General features: G+C 40.7%; 1 protein-coding gene and 1 long non-coding RNA gene across 3 annotated transcripts in view; one reads left to right on the top strand and one right to left on the bottom strand.

Annotated features, from left to right (window-relative positions):
- The window catches only part of MEP1B (meprin A subunit beta), a 24738-nt gene extending 13856 nt beyond the window's left edge, over positions 1-10882 (top strand). The window contains exons 9-15 of the mRNA XM_065669355.1: positions 183-335; positions 1017-1232; positions 3692-4159; positions 5887-6069; positions 6546-6870; positions 9223-9421; positions 10379-10882. Coding sequence (XP_065525427.1) covers positions 183-335; positions 1017-1232; positions 3692-4159; positions 5887-6069; positions 6546-6870; positions 9223-9421; positions 10379-10396 — 1562 coding nt within the window. The 3' untranslated portion in view covers positions 10397-10882. The remainder of the gene's footprint in view (positions 1-182; positions 336-1016; positions 1233-3691; positions 4160-5886; positions 6070-6545; positions 6871-9222; positions 9422-10378) is intronic.
- On the bottom strand, positions 7458-17851 carry LOC136009359 (uncharacterized). 2 transcript variants are annotated; one of them, XR_010610521.1, is made up of 3 exons: positions 17733-17851; positions 15782-15924; positions 7458-7538 (listed from the first exon to the last, which is right to left on the bottom strand). It is a non-coding gene; the product is annotated as an uncharacterized LOC136009359 (long non-coding RNA). The 2 variants fall into 2 exon arrangements; XR_010610520.1 differs by lacking the exon at positions 7458-7538 and adding an exon at positions 15460-15577.
- Positions 17852-18478: the final 627 nt, after the last annotated feature.

Genomic DNA, 18478 nt, shown 5'->3' on the forward strand with positions numbered 1-18478 from the left:
TTGCCAAATGCTTTGATTTCCAGAAAATTATACTTTTGAATGTTGATGGTAAGCAAAGCCACTGATTATTTGGTGTTCGCATTTAGTCTTTCTCTGTTCTTGGCTTTTGGACAGTGGGAATTAAGATGTATGTTGTGTAATGGACAGTCACAACTTTTTCTTTTTTTTTTTTAATGCTACAGCCTCCTCCCTGAGTTTCATGGACACATGCAGTTTTGAACTTGAAAATATATGTGGCATGATTCAAAGTTCAGATGATAACAGTGATTGGCAGCGTTTGTCTCACGTTCCTGCTGGGCCCCATACTGATCACACTAATATGGGAGAATGTGAAGGTACGAGAAAATACTGTTCTTATCTCGCTGGCAATTATATTCTGCAGAGGCATGTGAGTTGACTTTGATCTTGGCCTTGCTCTCTGTTTACGTGTTAACAAATCACAGCTTATTTTTTAACTAAGCAACGTAAATCTACATACTCAGAGATAATAATCAGTTTTCTGCTTATTTGAGAAGACTGAATGTCCTTATCTCTTTTAATTTGTTTTCTAGTCTTAGTGTCACATGCTGACATGAGAACTGTATAAAATGTTCTAACCTATGGTACAGGCACACCAGAAAGATTGCTGCTTTTCTCAATAATAGTTCAGTAAATCCTTGGAAAGGATTGGGATTTAGAAATTGTATGTATTATCCTGGCTCAGGTGAACAGTTAATTGAGAATATAGCCAGTTGTTTCCGAACCCGCCAGAAAAAATCTTCATGAGTTCAGGAGCTTAAACCAGTCCTCCAGAGGGAGAGTCAATGATGAATTACTGGGTAAAGAGTACAAATTGCTAGAGAGCGAAAAAAGAGGAAAAATCTTGCAAGGATCTGAGGGTTTGTACAGAACCTACTTCACCCTGACTTGACCATGTCTTCTTGTGTTATTACAATACAGCATTAAGAATAGCAGTATGCCAGGAAAATTCTATTTTCTTTCTCCTCTACCATTAATTTCTCATTGACTTTTGACAGATTCTGGCTACTTCATGCATTTCAACACTGGCACGGGAGTAGAGGGAAGCACAGCTATCCTAGAGAGCAGAATTTTGTATCCCAAAAGGGGCTTTCAGTGCTTACAATTCTATTTCTATAACAGTGGTCATGAAAGTGATTGCCTGTATGTCTGGGTCAGGGAGTATACTTCAACCCATCCGAATGGCACTTTGAGACTCATTGAAGAGATAAAAGGTATGGAATAAAATTGTTTTTTGGTTTAATCTATACTCAATATCCTTTTCAAAGTACTGGGGGAAAATATTGTGTCAAAGTGACTCATCTCCCAGTGTTATTCTTTGGCTTCTTCTCTAACTATGTAATTGATTCTTTGCTGGTGAAATTATACTTGATGAAAATATACGTGATCCTCAGTCAGATTTTCCTATAATATAATCAATTACCACAAATTACAAACTCTTGCGTTATCAAGATGGTTTTCTTACCAAAATAGCTAAAATTCCATGAGTAGTCATTTTAACTGTTCCAGAATTGCTGGTATCAATAGCAACTGATGAAGTTGGTCATTAGAGTAAATTGCAATGACTAAGAAAGTAATAATAAAGAAACGGAAAGTGTAAGTGTCCTGGAATACCTAACATACTAGTTTAAAAAAGATAAACAAAATTCAGCTTACTTTTTAAACAACGTTTGAAATTACTTATCTGAAATATATGGGCAGCAGATCATGATTTGAGTTGTAGTTTGAAGAAAATTGAGTTCTTGTGCTTTTAGGAGCTTATGACCTACTGAATGAGCAACTGGGGTCAGTTAGTGCACAAGAGCTCTTGAAGCTAGAATTGCCAAAGTTACCTTATGATTAAATTACTTTCTCACTTAGCTATCACTTGGTGTCCATTACAGTTATTTCAGTCTATTTCAATCTTCAGGTTACCTAAGGGTCTGAGGAAGTTCTTTCACTAAACAGGTTACCAAGTCCACTCTTCTGCCTTTTCTTATTCCTTTAGGCTCAGCTGCTGCTGGTACCTGGTTTTTCTTTTTCCACTCTTCTGCACCCCGGTACTTTCATCATCCCTGTGTGCCATCAGGAATCCTTAATAGAATTGTCACAGTTTCTGAGGCAGATGCATATTTCAGATCAGTCTGAGCACTCCAACCTCTTTCAAACCCTACTTTGAAGCCAAGATTAATTTCTCCACAGTTCAGCCTTCTTCACAAATACTCTTTTGTATATATTAGGTTCCATACCCCATTCTTTCTTTCTCAAGTCCATAATTTCCTTTTATGTAAGTCTTTGATCACATATGTGTGTCCAGATGGGCATCCTACTTTGACAATCTCTGGTAAAACTTTCAGGAATGGTTTGAGATAATTTTTTTCCCTGCAAGCTGTTTCACTGTTCTTATGTGAGAAGTTACTCTCATCAGCATAGCTAAACTGGAAGAAACAATGACACTGCAGCCCTTTCCAGCCGTGGTGTGACATCCTGACTGAGCTGCTCATGGGTTCGCATTGAACCATCATGCCTGAGAGGCTGAGGAACAAGCCCTGAGCTCTTTCTCCTGATCTGTGGCACAGGAGCAGGGGGTATTGTGGAGGCTATAGTGGTGGGACATTTTACAGCACAGTTAGCTGGTCTGCTCATTGAACATGAGTCAAAACCCCCCACCTTGCACATAATCTGTGCAGTTAAAAAAATTCTTATGCAGAAGGCAAATTAATAAAAATCAGCTGGCTTTGTTCTTGTTTCTATGTTTATTTTTTTGCTTCCTAATTATAACAGTGATGAAAAATGGCAAGAAATTAAGACTCATATCTGAGATCCATTGTGTTGTGTTTAGAATTGTTGGGAGACTGAGTCATGAGTTCTGTACCTGCAATTGGCACTGCTTATTCCATAAATGCAGCTGAAAGTCTGGTCTTCTGTGCAGATGAACATAAACCATTCAGCAAAAGAAACTGTTTTGCTGCACATACTGTTAACAAAGGATGTCCTACTTTCATCTGCCTTACAAGGCCCCTGTGCAGAGGCCTTTGCTTTTGTGTGTGCTGCTCATGTAGTCAAGTGGAATTTGCTAGTGCAGGCACTTTTGGATGCAGCATCAAATTTGCAGTGAGGTTTTATCACATGAAGTAGGTTTTGCAAATGAATGGTTTAATTTGAACTTAGTACCATTTATCATTTGATGGATGGAGAGTGCTTCTGCATAGGCAAACTTTTGACAAGCCATTTAAATATACAAAACCAACCAAATGAACCAACCTTGTGGTTCTGGGCTCCCAGAATCCTCCTAGCATTTTTTGTTGAGACATGTTAATTTGAATATATTTTGTTCTGAATTTTCCTCTTTTTAATAATAGAGGTGACAGCCATCTTTGTGCATCTAATTATCACAACATTTGGACTAATTTAATGCAATGTTCTTTAAAAACATAAAAGAAAAAACTGTCTTAAGAATGATTAACACTGTTTTCACTCAAATTTGCAGAGCTGTTATGCATATTAAATCTGTTGAAAATTTGAATTGAGAAAATATCTTGTGCTGAAAAAGTAACATCTACAGGAGAAACGTTCTATCACTTCAGAGCCAGTGGAATTAAGAAATTCTTGCATGGTGTTGGTATGGGGTCCACAGACCTGTGCAGTGCTTGGCTGTACTGCTTACTCATAAATGCTTGCCCTTGTTTTTCAGGTTCACCTGCGAGTTACTGGCAGCTCCATCATGTTTCTTTGAATGTCACAAGTAAATTCCGGGTTGTGTTTCAAGGCATGAAAGGAAGTGGCTTGTCAAATGGAGGCCTCTCTATTGATGACATCAACTTGTCGGAAACTCAGTGTCCCCACCATGTCTGGCATATCAGAAATTTCACGCATCTCCTCAATACAAGTCCAGCAGGGCCATCAGGACGAATATACAGTCCACCCTTTTATTCAAGTGAAGGGTATGCTTTTCAGGTCAGCTTATATGTAAATGGTACCATTGATAATCCCTTTAATTTGGCAATTTACTTCCACTTGATTTCTGGAGCAAATGATGATCAGTTGCAATGGCCTTGTGCATGGCAACAAGGTACCATGACTCTGCTTGACCAGCATCCCAATATTCGTCAACGGATGTCAAACCAAAGAAGTATAACAACAGACCCTCTGGAATTATCAGGTTAGTTAAAATCAGACATGATATCCAGTATGTTTAAAATGCAACCAAAGGACAAGGAGTTAGTTTTTGTGTAAATTAGTGCAGGTTTTTCAGCTTCTGGAATGTTTTAATTATTTGCAGCAACAGTATAAAAGATCCACAGACCAGAAAAAATTAAACATACAAGCAGATTAAGCTGGAACCCTAGATTTTAAGGCTGATTTGCATAAGAAACTGGTGGATGATCCACTCCTAAAATTTCTCCCATATGTTCTGTGAAGATGCATTTATATCTACTTTAATGAGAATAGAAGTTTTCCAGAAGGCTTGAGAAGAAAAATACTGAATTAACAATACACATAGTTCATACCAGATAAAAGTGCAGCTATTAAACAAATCCCTGCCCTCCTTGTAAAAGGTATAGTGCTGTCAGTGCAGATTTCCAGATGGACAAAGTACTGATTCATATTACATAATCTGTACTTGTTCAAGATGTGAGGAGATAAGGAGCAATTGTCCTTAATAACTTGGAAAGGAGGCAGTGGAAGTAAAGACGTAACTATGAGAAATGGTAGGAATCTCTATAAAGAGAGATAGTAAAGACCCTCCCTTCCCTCCAATAGTCATCATTAGATAAATATTGGATTTAAGTCCAAAATTACTTTCTGCATCGATGTAAGGGTCTTGCCAAAAGACACCACCTCCAACAATGAATTACTTCCCTGGGCCTTCAGACTGTATCGTTAGTGAAGGAAGGAAGGCACAAAAATGTCTAATTTACAGTATTATTTTTAAAATGCTACGCTTTACATGAATTTTTCTATGACACTGTCTCTACATGAAAACAAAGCGGGTAATCTGGAAAGACTAAATGGCCCCCCTGTAACTGAAAAATGCAGCACACCGGGTCCTCCATAGATAGATGGACATAAATGTGATCTCTGCTGTTATGGCCACAGTTTGCACTCTGCTCCTTCTCCTTGCACTCTGCTCCTTCTTGCACTCTGCTCCTTCTCCTGTGTTTATTCATGTGTTGTTGATAGCTCCTGATTCCCAAGAGAAGCCTTGTAACTACTATCCTTTCTCTAACCAGCGGAAGTGTTGGAATAGGCAGTTTCTTCTCCCTCTGGCAGATACTTTCATAGACAATCAGGCTCAGCTTTGAGATTTAGAGCAGGGTTTAATGGAGGGGACATCAGTGGCCTGTGACTGTTCAGGTTGTTCAAATACCTTGTGCCCTTTGTCCACATCAAGAGATGCTCTTGTTTGAGGAGCACTGAATCAATTCATTTTACAGATGATTCATGTACTACTAATCTTTTTTCCACTACACTTACTTTAAAAGAACTAAAAAGAAAATACAACAGGTTTTCAACCAGCTCTTCAATAACCTAATCTCCACCAAGTTCTTTTCTCAATACCCTATGCTAAACCAAGCCATTGAAGATCTCCAGTGTCTTGAGCCTCTCATCAGTGTGGAATCTCAAGCAAAAAATCTGCAAAAATCTGTAGGCAGGTTCAGCATTGCTCCTACTACTTGAGTTTCAAGTAATTTGTTGTGTTCTCCATAATCGTGATATCCATAAGCAGCTAAGGAGAAGCAGGCAAAGTAGGATGCTGTCTACCTTGGTTGTTGAGAGAGGCCTTAGTACTTTTTTGCAGCATAGATTATCTAAGAAGGAAGGGACCCTACAGAGAAAGAAATCCAGAGTGGTCCCACACTCACATTCAGTTGATCTTTCTTCCAGAGTCTTCATCAACATATTTTTGGGATAGGCCAGATAAAGTGGGATCCATAGCATCTTTTCCTAATGGAACTACATTCATGAGAGGTCCAGGAAGTGGAACAAGTGTATTTTTAACTCATCAGAGACTTAGAAGCCGCAACTTTATTAAAGAAGATGGCATTTATATTCTTTTAACAATGGAAGGTATGTAAACATTGCTGATATTCTTTATGATACAGTAAAAAAAAAGGAGTGTCACATACTTACCAAGTCATTAATGATGTAGATATAGATCCACATGATGTACTTTGATATAAAATACTACTGTTAAAACTACAGTTTAAAACTGTAGTTTTAAAACTACACGTGTATATAAAGTCAAATTGTATGTTTGTGAATGGGTACATGCACTATATAATTCCTTTATCTTATGTGAAGATACATAAAATTATGCTAATCCTGTGCAAATTATTTTGAATAGAGTATTTTGAATACATTTTTCTGTTTCTGAAATAATTTAGAGGACATTTCCAAAATACATCATGCTCCTGAAAGGTAAAAAAGACTATTTATCCATTATACCTGTGGAGAGGTTCTTTTTGCTATTAGAACTTGTCATTAGAATAAGAGTAAAAATAACATGAAGTAAAGACCTTATTGCTTGTGGTTTTATCTTGCAGACATATCAGATCTACTATCAACTCAGCCAAGTGTTTCACCCACCCATATTGTGAATACCCCCAGTGCCAATACCATCAAAACTACCTCTATCACCACTGTTACCACCAAACCCACACCTACCACCAAGCCCACAGCTGCCGCCACTAAGCCCACAGCTGCCACCACTAAGCCCACAGCTACCACCAAGCCTACCACCACGACAACACCTACCACAACAGCCTCTGTCACTGAAAGGCCAGGGATAGAGACTCCAGATTTCTGTCCAGACAACCCCTGTGAAAATGATGGTGTCTGTGTTATTGTAGACAGAGCACAGGTGTGCAGGTAACTGCCTTTATTCACTCTGAAACGCCATTTTAGGAAGAGTAATGAAAGTCTGTAGTAGAAAGACAGACTATCGCTGATTAAAGCAAGTATTTCCAACTGCTACTGTGAGACTAAACTTATGACCAGTTTGGGCAACAGAGCTCCTAACCACAGCATTTGACCATTAGAAGTACTCTGCTTGACTTCTCTGTAAATTGTATTTTAAATGTGTTTATTGTTTTCAGTGATGTGTTAGTCTAATGCTATAAGTGGACTGTGCACCTCATTTGAAGTCCCTATAGCAAAAGTTAGAAGGGTTAAATATAAATGCAGTTGAAATAAAAGAGCGTTTGTATCAGTAGAAAAGATATTTAATACTTCTCAGGCAGGAAGCAGCACAGGCATTGTTTTAGAATTTGATTCAGAAATATCATGTAGTGCAAATTACAACCATGAATTACTGAAGCCTAGTTGCTTGTCTTTGAAACCAGCAATGAAAGCTGTGACCTAAAAACATTGTTTTCCCTGCAGGAAAATTAATATCAACTTTATTTAATTCTCTGTGGATACATTTATGTAACCCACCTGGCTTATTAGCATTGTTCCATGTCTCAAACAAGCTCTAATGCTGAAGATAGTAACCTTATGTGGGGCTGTGGCAGGGCAGGTAGACTGGAGGCAAATACCTAAAGGCCAAGAGCAACAAGAATCAGGATGACTCATTAAGTGTTATATCTCCCCATTTAGAAACCTTTTGAAAAATAATTCTTGTGCAACCCATCAGAAGGAGGTCACAAATACAAGTAAATGTCAAGAAGCTGTTCCAAAAAGACAAATACAAGTTATGCTGAATGTTATGCCTGATTTTGAAATTAAGGGGAGAGAACATTTAATTTCTGACATATCTGGACTATTTGAAGTTTTAGTGCCTATGATGTGACCTACTTTCTGTCCTAGAGAATTACGTGACCAGCAGTCAGTTTCTGCTCTGATTTTCTATTGAGAAACAAGGGGGAATGTGATAAAGAACTTTAAACCAGATCACATAAAGTCCCCCAACAGTCAGTATCTTCACAGTGCACTGCAAATGGACTCATTTTCAGTGTTGAGGGTAGATCTGAATAAATGGCTTCGACAGGAACTAGAGAAAACAACACATAAGGAACAATCTGGGTTAGAAAGGGGCAGGTGCGCACTCAGCAGTACTGCACATGTACCTTTTTAGTGTTAGATCCTGGGACCCTTACAGGTTCACTATAAAATGTTTTGGAGCTGATTGTGATGCTGGATAAGGTGAAGGAATCAAGTCCTGGAACCTGATTTTAGTTCTAAACCCAGATGGCTGCTAGGATGTTAGTTTCTTAACTTCTTGGGAGAGGGCAGAGGCAGCCCATACAAGTTCTTTATATTTGAAATTTATCACCTTCTGGAATAAGAAAGTCTCATCAAACCATTCCACATCTACTAGTGGGGAAGCACTGAGCAGGGAAAGAGGAATGTGGTGGGAGCACCTTCGGCTAGCTCAGTCGTTGAACTGGGGAATTCCTGCAGCTAAGTTTTGGTTCAGCTGCTCTCTGGTCAGAGGTGCCTTGAGAGTCCATCCTGTGGTCTCCTCCCCATTTATCTCACAGATTCAAATTGCTGCATAAGGTGAGCTGAGAAATAAAAAAGCCCTCAAAGAACATGTGAGGAAACAGGAGGATGACGTTTCCTGGAAATGTAGATTGATCGGATAAAAATAGCAGTGTAAAGCTTCTGGACCAGTCGCCCCAGGAGCTTATTCAACTCCTTCCTACAAAGGCTTTTTGAAGAAGATAGAAGGGCTTTGTGTGAAAGATGAGGATGATAAAAGGCAGAACTGCATGAGGATTTGAGGCTAATTAGTAATAGTGCAGTATTATAGGATGTTGGTCCCAGTGACAGGTATTAGTTTCATGGAGCAGAAAGAGAGTTTTCTATCAACATAAGTACTACAGACTTCAAGGAAAAGGAAGCAGGTAGGTGAACTGAGTGATACAGAGGGTGTCTTTGTTGGAAGCTAAAGACAATCATTCTATAGCAGCAGCTCTATCGATCAGCTGCAGAGAAGCATTAAGCAGTCAAATGGATCGGGATGGTGCTTGGGGTTTCTGGCAAAGGCTGTCTCTGAAGACATGACCTGAAAAACAGCAGGAAGATGAAAAAAACCGTATGTGTAAAGGCAGTTGTCCACTCAAGACAACTTTAAAATAGAAGTCCATTTTCAGATACCTTCATTATGCTTTGGCATATAGAAACAGTGCATCAAAGATGCAGTTTTTCTTAAGTAGACCTTTTCATGCCTTTAATCTTTAGGTGATGATAGCACACATTTGTTCTTTTACTTTCTAGGTGTCCCGCAGCTGACAGCTGGTGGTACATGGGAGAAAAGTGTGAAAGGAAAGGCACAACTCAAGAAAATACTGTAATAGCTGTTTCTTCAACCATTGCTGTATTTGTTGTAATGCTTATTGTCACTATCACAACTGCAGTGTGCCTTAAAAAGAAATACAGCCGAAGAAAGGAAAATGGGGAGAACATGACTCTAGAGGTAAGTTTCTGTCTCTTTTAACAAATGTACGTGTAAGCACACACATATTTACTAAAAAGTAAACAATCAAATTCAGTAAGAAGAAAATTGGCAGATACCACATTTTGGCAGTCTGAAGGCTACATCATAGAAATTAAAGAGCTCAATAAATTGCTACTAATTTATCAAACACCAAAAAGCCACTTCATCCAAAAGGTGTTCTCCTCCATTCCCAGCACTCTACCTGCCCTGACGGCAGCCTACTTGGAGTGGGAGAGTGTGAACAGAGGGGCTCATTTTCAATTTGTAACTAAACTGTGTTTTCCACTTAGTGGGCTTGTATTTCATCTATTACTGCATTTTCTACTAAAGATCACCCCTTAAGACACCTGGAAATGGTGCTAAAATCCCAAGCCAGAAATATCAAGGCAAAAAGCAAATCTAAAAATCAGTTTCTTTATTCAGTGGCCATTTTTTATTGCAAGGAACAAAGTAGCCATGGAAATCGTGACTTAGGGAAAGGTAAGAGAAGACAGAAGGTTGAAACTATCTGAATGACAGGATCAGAAAGGCCATGTAGTGAATAGCAGCACCATTTGGGCAGGTTTTGACAGCAAATTTCAGAAAATCCAAGGCGCATAGTCCCTTGGTTTGAATAGAGATTTAAAAGTTGGAAATAGTAAGAGTGACATAACTTAGAGGGACTCACAAGGCACAGGAGAAACTCTGTAAGCAGATTGAAGAGGAGTGGCCTTCCAGACAGCAGAATTCCATTTTTAATTATGTAATAATATCCTTTGTGTGCTATCCTGTTGGGGTGCAGTACCTCCGTGCAATGCCAGATACTTGACACTGTTAATTTATGACCTTCCAATAGACAATTTTGGTTTCTTTGCACGTAACGCTCTTACAGTATACACGTACTCCCCTCCCTACACTCTTTTAAGATGTGGTTGTTTGGTTTTTTTTCCTATTTAGACTAGAACAGCCTTCTGAAGATAATGCAAATAATCATCAAAGACACAAGATGAACATCACTTGAAAATCACAACTACGTCATTGTTCTTTCTTTTTATTTTTATCTTAACCATCATTATAAAGGCTTATAAAGTCTGGAAAATAATTCATCATCCGGGTAAAATACTGCACTAAAGTCAGTGGGTGTCTGACAGTGTTGTGTATTGCCGTGCAATGGAGCAAAATGAGAATATGTTGCATGACATGCCTGTAAGTCCACCGGAACATGAAGAAAACATGTAAAACTGCCTCCTGACTTTCAGTCAGCACAGTGAAGTCTGGGTTGCTATCTTACCATCATACAGATGTCTATAATAAACGGGAGTTGGACCCTGTAATCACTGGGTATGCTGTGGTTCTGAGTGCTGCAGCAGCTGTCAGTCAGTAGTGTGAGGGTATGTGGAGCATGGGAGCTTCTGGTTCATTAAGTTATTTGGTCATGATGTACTTACTATAAAAGAAATAAATGAGGAAAGTAATAAATTAACCACACAGACGTGCAAACATTAAGGAGGGAGTCACAACAGAGACAGTAATGAGGACCCAGAACACTTCAGCTGATGATTGATGTCCCATTAAAGGAACTACTCAGGCAGAGCCTTCAAGAATGTCAATCTGAACAACAATTTTCAACTGACAAGAGAAAACACGATTAACATGAGTATTGTGGAAAACCTGAGGCTGCTTGGGATATGTGCTATCAGAAGAGGCTTGTGGACTTCTGTAAAAACTACGATGGTATATTTAGGGAAAGGGCCAAAGAATACAAAGATGAGGGAAGGATCGGGGTGGATTGGAGAAGAGCTGGTGTGGGAAAATGGTGCCAGCTACTGCAGAGACTGGCAGGCAAGAGAGACCTGTGTTTCAACGACTAGAGGAGTCCACATGTCTTAGAGCTTGTATGTCTAGGTACTAGCACACGGAGGGACTAGCATGCAAGAATCTGTGTGCCAGCAATTGGAAGGACCATGAGCTGAATGGCTAATCTGGAAGGATTGGTGTGTGTTTCATGTGTGTTGAAAGGTCCAACTACCAGCAACTAGATAAGAAAGAGTCCATGGGCAGCACAGCTGTGGTCTGGGTGATGGCGATTGGAAGGATGAGGTTTTATGTGGGTGTGAAAGAGGTCTAAGTGCTGGCAATTGCAGAGACATGGGTCTGTTTATATTTCTTCATTGAATTTAATCCTTCCCAGGCAAATTTCAAGCTGGACTAGCTAGTGAGTTGGAAGAAACATTTCCACATCTGGAGGTCTTGATCTGAGCCACTGACTGGGGAAAGAGAGCCCAGGGTCCAGGCGTGGATATTAGGCAGACTGAAAGCCTATGATAATATTCAAGGGCACTCTGATTGTGGAAGTGTTTATGTGATAAATCTGTGAGTGTATGCATCTGTTTCACTAGCAAACATCACATTGCCCTATCTGGCAAGCAGGAGGTGACTTGCATACCAGTTAAAGGATCCCATGTCCAGGCATGGATATTAAACAGGTTTAGGGGCCATGCTAACATTCAAGGGGGCTATGAATGTGGGTGTATTTGTGGATGTGGAGAATGAGGGCATTCGTTTTCACCAGAGAGCCTCCATTCTGATCAGCTGGAGGGGAGGAAGAGGACAGAGTGTTTGCACCTGTGTGAGTTTGGGTAGCATGGTAGGTGGGTTGTGCTGCCCACCCTGCTCTCTGTGTATGTGTGTGTGCGCGCGCATGCGCGTGCAGCAGTCTGTGCATTCAGCCACATTAAGGACCTCTGTGTGCATGTGTCTCTTGGGTACATGCTCAACTTTGCTACAGGCTAGACCTGCAAACACAAAACAACTGAATCCCTGGGAATGGGATGTAAAGATTATCTGGGACCATTCCTGGCTGGGCATTTTGTCTGGGGAGAAGGGATCATGGGTCTGGTAGATTTGCTGACACTGTTAACAGCCTTGGCAAGTAGGTAGGGCTGCGATTCAGTGGGATTTGGAGAATAGAGTAGGCATGGAAATACAAGAAACAGAGGAAACAAAGCGTACTTCCCTAAGGACACTTTGCAGAGGAAGATGGCAGTCACTATGGGCACAGATCATCACATTTGCAGTGGTTTGGAGCAGGGTTGCAAGAGACAGGAGTGCCAGTAATAGAAATGTCAGGTCACACCAGATGGTTGGTAGACTGGTATGTGAGTATGTTCACATTTAAAGGTCAGCAGCTACTTTGGTTCCCTGGATGGATGTTGATCATCATGACATTTATTGTTCAGTTTATCCTAACTCTGGGCAAGAGCAGTTCAAATGCATGGAAATTTGATGAGGGAACTAGTCTTTCTCTAAATGGTACTGCATGGCACAAAGCAACAAATGTGTATGCTTCTGTACCAGCATTACACATGTAGTCCTCCTCTGATTGATATTCTCTGAAATGTAGTTATATTTAAAGCATTCATAGCTGGTTTTATTAGCTTTTGTCAGAACCCAAAGATTCATGAAAGCAGCCAGACAAAATTAACAAAGAATTGTCAGAGCTAACAAACATCCTGGATAGGAAGATACCCTACTATAGCTGTCTTAAAATAACTTTCCTATTTTGACATGTCCTCATCAGCAGTTTTCATGCAAATAATCCTCCAAATGTGCCTTCAATTAAGATATGCACATAGATTTACATGGAGTTAAGAAGACACAAATGAGACTGTTCATTAATTCAACTGTGGCTAAAATACTTAACATTATAAACAGTGAGCATTTCGTAATTTCAAATGTTATCTGCCAGATTTGTTACTGCAGAGATCATTTATCTCTTTTGAAATCCAGATTGCGTGAAATGGCATAAATACATACCTGTGCTTTCATCAGAAAAGAGCTTAATACACAGAGCAATGTATTACAATGCATTGTGCAAAATACGAATACCATAGGGTGTATCCTGAAATGGTAAACTTCCATGGGGTAAAAAAAACCCAAACCTTAAGCTTCTGCTTATTCATTTCAAATAGGAATCAATGAAGAACAGAACTTAAAACTGAATCTCCCTGTCAGCGAATATGAACAAATCACTTTTCAGTGGTGTGCAGACTCCATAGAGCCAAAAGAGACTGAGTTTTCGTTAATGTCATTGAGTGACCTGACAATTCTCATGGGGAAAATGCATTTTTTTTTTTCAATTTACAATGCAGAAAAATTACTCAGGAAGCCCAGCATAAGATCCAACGTTGCACTTCACTGTCTACCACAAAAGTTACGCTTCTAGCTCAAGTTCCTGAATGAACACGTTTTTCTTAGAAAGCTTAAGCACAACTGACTTACACTGAAGGTATTTTCCTATGAAGAACGAAAGTGAGAGATTAAAAGTACATATGTGGGTTAGGAAATTAAGTGTTTCAACTGGAATTTTCTTCTTTATGTGTGGATACTTTACTTGGATTTGTAATTTAACTGGTTAAAGCTACAGTGCCTCAGTAGTGCTCACCTCTTGTGAAAACAGCAACAAAAATTCACCAGCCCAGTCCTACAGCTTCCCTCTGGAGCTGACTTTCCTTCTTCCCTGACTTTGCCTACATGGTTACTATGGCTGCATCCATTATTTTTCATGAAATAGCTTAATTTTGGAGACATACATGTGACACATTTACAAATTTCATCCCAGATAGATACCGCGCTGGTCAGCCAGAGAGCCATTGCAGCCTGGGTGTTTTCTTCTCTAAAGCAGATTTATTCACATAAAGTTTTACTAAAAGCCTTTAATGTAAGCTTCTCTGTGTGAAATCACCCAGATACTAATAGGATAGTAAAACCCACCAACATTAGATCTGCAGCAAGTTCCACTTTCCCATCCTTCTCACAGTGTGATGATTCAGGTTAAAATTTGTGGCAAGGATTTGCTCAGCCTGCATCCCTGGTCAGGCACATTCCACTCTCTAGAAAACAGGACTAGTGGAAAAAAACTGTTATTGGGTTCTCACAATGCACAGAACAAGGGCTTGAACTGTGGATATTGACTCCATGGGTCAACTGCCCTGCTCCTGTTTCTCATTCATGTGATGTTCTCTGTCGGTACCTGGTGGCTGCTTCCATCAGCAAAGAAGACCCAGGCTTAAGTGAATGTTGTCTTCTCTGCTCCTTCTTTTCTGGGCTCTGGACTAGCTGTACAGCTGGAGCCAGCACAGTATGTGCACATTGTATTTAGAGCTGTGTGCATGACTCATTCCCCACTGCTGAGTCTATCAGAGCCACAGCATGGGTTTAAAAATCAAACAGAATAACCCCAGTATTCAAGTCAGTGGCTCAGGTTTGGATTGAGAAAACAGGTAGGCTGTTCTCACTACTTAGCAGTCTTTCTTCAAGAATCTCAGCATTGCAGAAAATCTTTTAGGCATGCCACCTAGTATCTATGCTAAACAGCCTCATATTCCTGATATAGGCAAACCAGACCAATTTCTTTGCTATTTGCATCACACGGATCAGCTTGCTCAGTCTAGCTTTTGCACAAGTAGCAAATACCTGAATCATAATGTCTAACAGTCTGGCTGACACTGCATTGTCTAAATACAAAAAAAGGGACCGATCCTAGACACCAGCTCTCTCTTGTCTCACATCACCCGCGCCAGCAGACATGGGTGCAGGGTGCACAGCAGGAGTCACGAGTTACCATTATTTTTTGGCACAGATCAAAGCACAGAAGTGGTATTTCTCCTTTCCTTCCCCTCCCTGGGCCCTCCCCATTTCCTTTCCCACTGTTAGTAGAGCTTGGGGGCTTTTGCTAAGACACAGATTTTCAAGCTATCATTTTCCGTGCCAGTAGTACAGATAGTCATGTCTCAAAAGGAGAAGATAACCATCAAATAAACTGCCTTTTCTGAACAGTCAGTCTAGATTTGAAAACAGTCAGTTTTCAAATCTAGAGTTGTTGCCTAGAGACTTTTGTAGTATTTGATGCAGTAATGGCAAGATACCTCTATTTTGCTCTGTTATGAAATTGTGAAGAAATTTAATATACAGTGATCTCATTTTCCCACTTCTTTCGACTCCATATATTATAGTTTATTGCAAAAGACAGCTTAGAAGTTGAGTTTTAGTAATCATGTTTTGTGCAAGGAGAAGATTATGAATTTTTGTCAGTGGACAGATTCCACATGGCTGCTCTCCTTGTCCTGTCCCCTTTCTGAGCACCGGCAGAATGAACTGGGAAAAAAACAGTGATGGCAGCAATTCAGACGGATCACCCCTCCTACTCCCAAATTAATCATTTTCTAGAGTGCATATGGATCAGTCTTCTTTGTATCAAACTTCTTCAAAATCATCATCCATCACATCAGTGCCACCTTTTCTATTTTGTCATGTAATTCCGCCCCGTTCCCCCCCAACCCCAGCCAGTTTATTACTTACAACGTGTACACGGTAACTGGTGTCATAAAGGCTGAAGGCAGGTTTACATTCCAGTTTTCATTTTAATTTGCTCACAAATTCCTAAACTCTTTCCACTTCAGATGAAATGGTCCATGCTTGATCTCCACCTTTGACTTCACCTCCTGTGAAAACAAAAAGGCATCAAAGAAGCCTAACTTGAATGTCTGGAACTTAAAAGAACAAAATCAAACCTCATTTTTTCCCAAGGTTGCAACACTTAATCCTACAATACATGAACATGATCGCTCTTCCCATGCAATACTCATGGGAAAAAAGAGCTTGTGTGCTCTTTAGCAGATTTGAATCTTACCTCTTCTAAAAAATGTGATGGGACATTTTGCTGAACTTCTTAATGACAGCATTTCTGCTCAGTGGTTACTAATATGTAGCTAGAACCAGCCATTTTGCTCTGCTAGAGCTGCGTATGTGCATGTGCCCTTGGTATTTTTTTACCACCATCTGGATCCATGCAGTCTATGCCACAAAAAGCCAGATCAAATCTTGTCAGCAGCACATCTCCCCCTTCAGCTGTGATTGCTTTTCTTTTTCATACTTCTCATCATATTGTGAACACTTGGGCTTGGAGGCAGCTTTCACTCATGTAAATGATGTTGGCTTATTCAGAACAGAGCATTATAAATGACAAAATAACACTGCAACTTCAGCTTAGTTTGTTAAGCTATTTGTTTATTAAGTTTGGGAGTTATTAAGTATTTAATAACATTATACTAGTAATAATAATTATACTACTAATAACTACTTAATACTTTATTAACTGTATGAGGAGTCTGTGCTGCTCCTCGGAAGAGTCAGGTTTCATTCTGGCTGCTACCGTCATGCCTTCGTCACCAGAAAATATTTGTCAGGGTAAGCTGAAGGTAAGGAGAGAAACAGAAAATGAAAGCATCTATCACCTCTGCTGGTTTAAGGAACAGCCTCTGCAGGCACTTGGTTTGCCCTGGCCCAAAGAATAATGATTGTGCTTAAGCCTTAGTGTTTGTGACTGCAAGGAATGGAAAAAGAAAAGCTGCTTTTCCTTAAGGAAAGAAAAACTCAGAGGAAAAAACCCAACACCTGAGTTAGGGAATACACAACTATGGGCCACTGCATGATAGATAAAGGCCACATCTCCTAAGCAGATAGCTGCTCCTTTGCAACAGGAAGCCTGAGCAATTCCTCCTGCACAGCAGCCTACCCGTTTTCTCTGCTTTTCATAGGCTCCCAGCAAGATCAATCACCATTACCTGTGTCCTTTCTAAACCTGTTTCCATTAGCTTATACCAACATGCACATCTCTCACTTACAAGCACTGTAAGACCTCCGGCTGCCCCAACCACTGTGCTGCAGAGCCTCTTTGGGCAGCTCTGTCCCCGAGGGAGGTCTGGGAGACTGGCAGCCAGGGTGGCGCAGAGGCTGAGCTGACACAAGCAGCACACAAAATGCTTTGTTGCTGGGAGCTCAAAGACTGAAATAAAACCGGGACGAGTAACCCCTTCCATGACTTCTGCCAGGGACAAAGCTGGTGGGGGTACCCTGTGGTGCTGGCTCTGCTGTCCCCACATAGAGCTTGTCCCTGCATAGCCTGCTGATGGGGAGGGAAGTCCCCATCTTGCACACAATTCCCCTTGCCAGTAAAAGCGGGCCTGCCCCACTCTGGCTTTCCTGACCAAATCCCCACACAGTCACAGAGTGGGAACGAATATGGAGCAATTTGGTTGACATCAAACCTCCCCGCCTCGCTACACCCCTGTCCATGAAAGACCTGCAGAGCACTGACTGGCAACCACCTTCCCCCCCCAGGGGTGAACCTTGAGCTTAGGAACAGATCTGAATTTTTGAGAAATACAAATAGCCACAACCGCAGTCCCAGCAACCTCAACGGAGCTTCTGGAATAAGATGTGGGAAAAGGAGGAAGAGGGGCTTAGTTACCTTTTTCCCCTGGGGCTCAAATGAGCAAGCCACTCCTCTCCTTATGATAGCAGATTCATAGAAGTGCTTTCATGTATTCCATAATCGCACCTGAGTGCTTAGGTTAGAGGGTGCCACTTGCTTTCCTAAGAGCAAATTACCTTAGCTTCCAGTTGCCTTGATTTATACCCACCTTGCACAAACTACTTCCCAGGTGCATCAGATCACTCTCAGATTGTGTGTGGCTGGGTATACCTGCGTATTTGCTTTCTCACCTGTTTCCTACAGCATCTCAATGATCTGGTGGACTCAGACTGGGTGGGCTAGAGGTGTTTCTTTTTTCTCATTCCACATATATTTTTCAGCTACAAAACACCCCCAGTTCTTATGAGATGGCATCAGGACCATTCCAAGGCTTTGTTACCAAAAAAGCCCAGGGGCTAGGGTGCTGAGCTGGGGTACATGGGTGCTTGCTGATGCACACACGGGCGCACAGCATGCAGCCGAGAGCGTGCATTGCACGACAGGAGGATTTTAGAGCTCAGAAGATGGAACGCTTGATATCTTTGGAAATGCAAGGCTGAGCATGAGTTTCTTAATCAGCAGTTACAGCTGCTGTCAACCGCCTTCCTGGCAACCCCCTGCTGATGGTGGAAGTGGGGTAGGGAATGTTTTGCAATACAAAGATCACATCTTAAAGGGGAAAGCAGAGCACTTTGCTATATATCAGTTGTAGGGCCAAAGCCTTTTGCACACTGGTTTTAGAG

This window comes from Lathamus discolor, chromosome 2 (genome assembly GCF_037157495.1).
Source record: "Lathamus discolor isolate bLatDis1 chromosome 2, bLatDis1.hap1, whole genome shotgun sequence".
Taxonomy (NCBI): domain Eukaryota; kingdom Metazoa; phylum Chordata; class Aves; order Psittaciformes; family Psittacidae; genus Lathamus; species Lathamus discolor.